The following is a 7,054-nucleotide window of genomic DNA, read 5'->3' as shown; positions in this document are numbered from 1 at the left end:
AATTTTCACTTATAGTTACCTTTTTGTATGTGTATGTCGCCTCTTGACTATATTAGAAGTCCCTCAGTAAGATTTGTGTAAATTTCAAAGTCTTCCACTTATTTGTAGAAGGTGATGTAGTCAATCCTTTAAGGGGTATTTAGTGTTTGATGGATGGTTAGAGTCACATTAGAGGACTTATAAATACTTACTAATGCTTGCTGCAAACATACGAGGTGACGGTGTTTGTATTTTTATGAAATGATAGTAATACAAAGAGAGGGATTACCCTAACAACTCCATTTCCTCTGAAATAGAGTTGACTCAGAAACCCTCGAAGTTATCTTATAAATTTCAGACAATGAGAAGAGGGTACTAGAATTAAATGCTGAACGTGGGTACGTTTCTGTGTATATTATAGGAGTGGGAGACCCAGGATGGTGATGTGCCCAGGTATAAATGGTCATCCTAATAAATGAAGCATCAGTTTCTCAGCTTAAACATTTAAGAACCTCTGGAAATCCAGAGTTCTAATTAAAACTACGATAAACCATCCTTGAAAGTATAAAGACAATATAGAATTGACTACATAACAAATACTTACAGCTTACCTGTAAGATTACTTTTAAGAGTACATCCAGGGAAGCTGTGCTTGTTTCATTCACACGTAGGATATTGAAATTTCCCTTCCTGACAGACAGCTCGAAATGATTGTATAGATGTTCTTGCTTTATGTGGCTGTTTACATTCAAATTCAACGACATCGCCTGTCCTTGCATATATTTTTTGGGTTTTTCTCCATTTTAACTGTATGTTATTTTTGTTCATGTTATCTTCAGATATGACACATGCATCTGAAAGAAAAAAATAATAAAATAAAATAAATTATTAATAATATATCTTTCCCTATCCAAGAATGGTGAAATCTCATTTAAGAAAATTTGGAAATAAATTAAATTATAAAAGGACATTAAAAGTTAATATTTATTGAGTTGTGCCAGGCACTGTTCTTAGCATTTTGTATGCATCATCTCTAAACACTTTGCATTATTTCCCTGGGCTACCCAGGAGGAGATGGAGGCTCAGAGAAGTTGAATGAATTTTTCCAAATTCACATAATTTAGTGAGTGTTTTGAGCCAGAATACGGACCCCGTCGGTATGAATTTAGAGCCTGTGCTTTACCTGCCTAAAAACCGGATACCAAATAGGGTTAAATTAAAATGTCCTATTTGGGTCAGTGCTATGTACCCCCCTTTCCTAACTCAAGATTCTTTTACATTTACAGTTTCTACAATGTGCACGGTGTGAACACTGCAAATGCATTAACCTCTTTCCATATATTATCATAAAAATAAGTTTATTTCTTCCTGTCAGGTACACAGTATGGAACGTGAACCGGAGAAGACACAATACATCTAAAAACCCATTATCTCTTTGAATATTCACTTAACATATTCTTGAAGATAACTCTTTATCAATGGGACAAAAAATTCTACCAGCTTTTATGTTGCTTGTTTGGAGCTTCTTTTCCACAATGTCATCATCTCTGGTGAGCCCTTGATTTCTGTGGAAAAGCAATGTTACCTTCCCACATGATCACTGACTCCACTGATTCTTTTTGAAATTAGCCATTTGAAGAGATCGCATTTCCCTGAGTAGATAACTCACTCTGGCACAGCTAAGCCGTGTGTTCTCCACAGCCCATAATCCCTCATCCAGGGATTGTCCAGAGATGCTGAAAAAAGCCCAGGGTTTAATTTAAGGAGCCATCCTAGGAAGTGGCAACCATAAGGAACTTCTTTTTGTACCTAGATTTACCTGTGCCCAGGAGACCCTAAGATACATTGCCAAGTATTTTCCTGATGCCATATGACAGACCAGTCCTTGTACTGCTAAGGAGAGGCTGACCTCTATCTCCCTGACGTTTCTATCTATGGATGTGAGAGGCCACCACAGCATAGGGCTTAAATGTATGGAATTTGGAGCCAGATTGTTGTGTCGGAATCCTAACTCTGCCAGATACTTGCCAAGCAGCTTGAATTAAATACTAAGGCTTTCTGTGTCTCCGTTTCTTTTTTTTTTTAATCGAATTTTTTGATTGAAGTACAGTTGATTTACCATGTTGTGTTAATTTCTGCTGTACGGCAAAGTGATTCAGTTGTACGTATCTATAATTCTTTTTTTATATATTCTTTTCCATTATGGCTTATCATAGGATATAATTCTCTGTGCTGTACAGTAGGACCTTGTTGTTTATCCATTCTATGTATAAAAGCTTACATCTGCTAATTCCAACCTCCCACTCCATCCCTCCCCCCTCCCCCCTCCCCTTGGCAACCACCACTCTGTTCTCTATGTCTGTGATTCTGTCTCTGTTTCATAGAGAAGTTCATTTGTGTCCTATTTTAGAGTCCACAGATAGGCAATATCGTATGATATTTGTCTTTCTTACTCACTTCACTTAGTATGACCATCTCTATGTCCATCCACGCTGCTGCAGATGGTGTCTCCATTTCTTCATGGATACGCACAGGTTGTTAATAATACCAATTCCATAAGACTATTGATAGGAATTATGTAGTTTCCATTTCTTGTTATGACAGACAATGTGGCAAAAGAATATCCTTGTACAGATTCTTTTACCCTCGCAGGAGCGCGTGTATAGACTAGTCTTCCAGAAATAAAATAATGATGTCAAAGGATGTGTGTTTTTAAATGTTGAGGCTTATTCCCAAACTGTTCTTCAAAGAGTTTGGCCCACTTTATAATTTCATTAAGAGAGTATGAGAGTACTTAACTCCCCACACCCTTGCCAAGCCTTAGTATTGTTCTTTTTTCCCCTCTTTTGCCTCACTGAACATTGCCACTTCATTAAAATTTTACTTTGGTGTGGATGAGCATTTTTCATGTTGCCATGTTTTTCATTTTTTTGTTTATGTAGTTTGCATATTTTTCTGCTGAGTTTCTGTTATTTCTAGGAATTATTACATGTGAAGGACCTGAGAATTCCCCCCCATAAGTCATTGAGGATTTTTGAAGTTTAACTCCTCTTTCTTTTGGTCTGTATTTCCTTGCTTACAAGTCAAGACCCAAATCTGTCCAAGCAATCTCTTTAAAGTATTTCTTCTCATTCTTATATAACCACATGGTCTTAGTGAACTGATCCTTTAAAACACTGCATCAGAAAACTGTGATTAAAATTTTAATGGCTCCCAACCACACTCAGTAATTGTGAAGCATCCAAAGAAGTCTAGATCTGGCTTTAGAAAAAAATTGTTTCTCCAGAGTTGTCTATCTTGAATCTTCTAGTCTAAGGAAAGCTATTAGATCATTTTCCTTGAATAGTCTACATGACTATGATGAGGTATTTTATTGTTCTTCAAAGAATTGTTTCTCCTTGCTAGAATGCCCTTCCTGCAAACTCTGTTCGTCTACATGGCATATACTTTTTAGGTTGTAACTTTGGTCTTACCTCTCTCCTGGAAATCTATTTTAATGCCTCTCCCCATGATAATGTCTACCTAATTTCAAACCTCATACTATCTAAAATTTTGCTGCATTTAGTATCTTAGGTAATGGCATCTTCATCTACCTATCAGTTACTCTCACTTAAATCCTAGAAGTTACCTTTGAATCCTAGCTCTTCTTTGCTCTAGCAAAACTGTGCAGATGATACTTTTGCCATATTCTAATTCAACACTTTCTGAGTTTGGTTCCCACATTACTGTAATGACATCCTAGGAAAAGGGACTCACATACGAGTGGCTAATAGCCTAAGGAACAGTGCACATCATAGCAGCACTGAGATCATTAGTGATTACAGAAGGCGAGAGAATGTGGCAGAGTCAGAGTGATAAAGTCCCAAGAATTCAAGGAGCATCTGGTCTAGCCCTGAGGAGTGAGGAGTTGGCAGGATTGAGAACTGTTGCAAGAACATGTCCTTATTAATGTGGTGTCCTTCTTGGGAACAGAAAACAGAAGGACTTTATGAAGTCCTAGCTTTCCCTCACTTAGCCTGGAATAAGCTGGTGTTCATGCTCTTACTGGTGTTCCCATTGTTATTGAGACCCATTCCCTTATATTTTGTCCCTTTCAGTTTGTGAGACCAGTGAAGTCCCTGTTAAACCCTGCCTGTGACTCTCCTTTTCATAGTGTCAACTATGTTTATTGCTCTTAATGCTACAAGATTCCCATGGTTTGGGGGTGATGAATATGTGTATCGGTGGCCTGGTGTAGATGAAGAAGATAGAGTGAAAAGAAGGGAACGTGAAGATTTGGGAAATGACTTGTTAGCCTCTCCAGTTTCTCTACTTTCCTTGTCACAACTCCTGGCAACATGCAAGTAGAAAACCAGGTCAGTAGCAGTCTGCTGAGAGTTCTACCAGGAAGAGCCTTCAGGTTTACAAGTAGAATCTTATATACTGATAAAGGACAACTCCTGGACCAATCTTTCACAAATGATCTCTGCAAAAAACCCTCAGATGTTTATAACGTGAAAATGCTTAGTGGCGTGAGAATATATCCCGCGGTTAAGTAACTTTGGATGTTCAGGGAGTTTTATAATGCACCTTAGCATACGTAGGTCTCTTAAAAATTGATTTATAGTTTTTATTTTAAAAATTTTTAAAATTATTTATTTATTTGGCTGCCCCAGGTCTTAGTTGTGGCACGTGGGATCTAGTTCCCTGACCAGGGATTGAACCTGGGCCCCTGCATTGGGAGCACAGAGTCTTAACAACTGGACCACCAGGGAAGTCCCAAAACTTGATTTATAGTTTTTAAAGAAACTTTTTTCCACTCTGTTTAAAGCAGATTTTTCAAAATTTTCTGTTGTATGTCTACACTTGTTAGACAAGTTTTCGGCTGAATGAAATTTAAGTAAAAATTATCCTACAAAATTAGTGATGAAAATTCTATAAATATCAAATCTCAGACTCTGGAAGAATATGCAAAACTTACCTATGCACATGGGTGGTTCTGACCACTGTCCGTTTCTGCACGTCACATTCGGGGAGCCCCGAAGCTCATAGAAAGACTGGCAACGGTACTCAACTGTCGATCCTGGAGGGTATACTGATAAGGAGAAGGAGGTGATGTCTCCATTGTTAATAGGTGGAGGGGACCCACAGTATTGTGTGGACTCTGGAAAATAACATGCGAGTGTTGAAAAAAATCAGTATATAGTTTAAATGGAATAATACAAAGCTCCATATATCATATCTTCAGTATCTTATGTGATGTCTGAGAGTCCAAATAACTCATTATAGAATTTCTAGCATACAACCTGATGACCAAAAATAATTACAGCACTTTCTTTCACCCTAAAGTAAAACACACAAAAAATAAGTATTAAGTATATATAAGGACATATAAGTATTAAGAATCATTTTTGTTTAAAGCATGACGAACAGGTGAGTAAACCTCTGGTCTATTTCACCCTTCCTCATAAAAATGTTTACTTAAAGAGGAAAGGTAAAAATAAATGACTCCCTTCCCATTTCTATTCTCTGGGGCAACTGTTACTTTATGCAAATAGAACATAGCTATCAGTTATGATCATGAACTTTTAGTTTTACTGAAATGACTTGTAGATAATACTCTTCTGCATTTATTGTTTTGACTCCAAATAATATCATAGGCCTCTTTCTCCGTCAATAAATGTTTCAACTTCATGTGAAGATTGGCTGGAATACGTTCCAATGTACTGATTGATCTCCCTACATAATCACGCAAGCTACAGATACGGAATGACCAAATAAATAATCTTATCACTAATAATTTGTTTTATCTCCTGTTTCATTGAGTTACTGTCTCTTTTCTCAAACCAACTCCTTCATGTGGGCACTAGGTTCCACACCCTTTAAATTAGGCAAAGACCCTGCTCCATTAATTGTCCTCTTTCTTCTGTATCATCTATTTCTCCTCTATTGAATCAGTAACCAACATAGAAACATGCTGGAAATGTCACAACTTAATAAGGTAAAAGCAAAGTCACCAATGACTTTCAGGTAGCTAAATCCACTGTTCAATTATCAGGCAACTTGCCCAGTTCTAAGCAGTCTTTGACACGTTTGATGTCCTGTCAAATAACATTTTAAAATAAGTCTTTTTGACTTATGTCACTGGCATTGCTTCTGGGACACCAGCTTTGATATTGTGATTCATAATAGGAAACAAATTTTGGTCATTTCTGGCACAGAGCTCCCGAAATCCTTGGAATTTCCTAAGTAAGGAGAGCAATAAAGGCACCTTTTGTTATGTCAATGAAGTGATTTTTAGAAAGCCCTTTGGTAACCTAAGGATGGGCTGGTTGCCAGGAGAAGCAACCACGTGATTAGGGGGTTGGAACTTTCAGTCCCATCCTGACCTCCTGGGAGAGTGGAGGGGCTGGAGGTTAAATCCATCACCAATGGCCAATGATTTAATCAATTGTGCCTATGTAATGCAGCCTCCAGAAACCCCCAGAAAGGACAGGGTTCAGAGAGCTTCCAGGTTGGTGAACACATGGAGATGTGGGACGAGGGGGCATGGAGGGGGCATGACCCTGGAGGGGGCATAGCAGCTCTGCACCCCTTTCCCCATACCTTGCCCTGTGCATCTCTTCCATCTGGCTGTTCTGGAGTTATAGCCTTTTATAATAAAATGGTGATCTAGTAAGTAGAATGTTTCTCTGAGTTTGGTGAGCTGCACTAGCAAATTAATGGAACCTAAGGAGAGGGTCATGGGAACCTTCAATCTATACATGGTCGGTCAGAAGCACAGGTGACAACCTGGACGTGCAGCTGGCATCTGAAGTGAGGCCACAGGGAGCAGCCTTGTAAGACTGAGTCCTCAACCTGTGAGATCTGATGCTGCCTCTGGGTAGACAGTGTCAGAATTGAGTCAAATTGTAGGGGACGAGCAGGTGTCAGACACTTGCTTGTAGAATGTGGGGTAACAGCCCCACATTGCAATAGGGTCCTGGAATCATTTTAGCAGCCATCCCTAATTTTTCTCCTACAACCCTGTCTGACTCCTTCTCCTTGCCCAGATCGTCCTCTTATTTAGACATTTGAGCTCTTCACGTGATCCCAT

At 38.7% G+C, this 7,054-nt stretch overlaps 1 protein-coding gene across 1 annotated transcript in view; it reads right to left on the bottom strand.

Moving 5' to 3' along the window:
• Positions 1 to 636: 636 nt before the first annotated feature.
• LOC132373748 (complement factor H-related protein 5-like) overlaps positions 637 to 7,054 on the bottom strand; it is a 32,776-nt gene continuing 26,358 nt past the window's right edge. The window contains exons 11-12 of the mRNA XM_059937383.1: positions 4,940 to 5,122; positions 637 to 833 (exon numbers count right to left, since the gene is read on the bottom strand). Coding sequence (XP_059793366.1) covers positions 637 to 833; positions 4,940 to 5,122 — 380 coding nt within the window. The remainder of the gene's footprint in view (positions 834 to 4,939; positions 5,123 to 7,054) is intronic.

This window comes from Balaenoptera ricei, chromosome 1 (genome assembly GCF_028023285.1).
Source record: "Balaenoptera ricei isolate mBalRic1 chromosome 1, mBalRic1.hap2, whole genome shotgun sequence".
NCBI lineage: Eukaryota > Metazoa > Chordata > Mammalia > Artiodactyla > Balaenopteridae > Balaenoptera > Balaenoptera ricei.
This window is presented reverse-complemented; position numbering and strand designations above follow the sequence as displayed.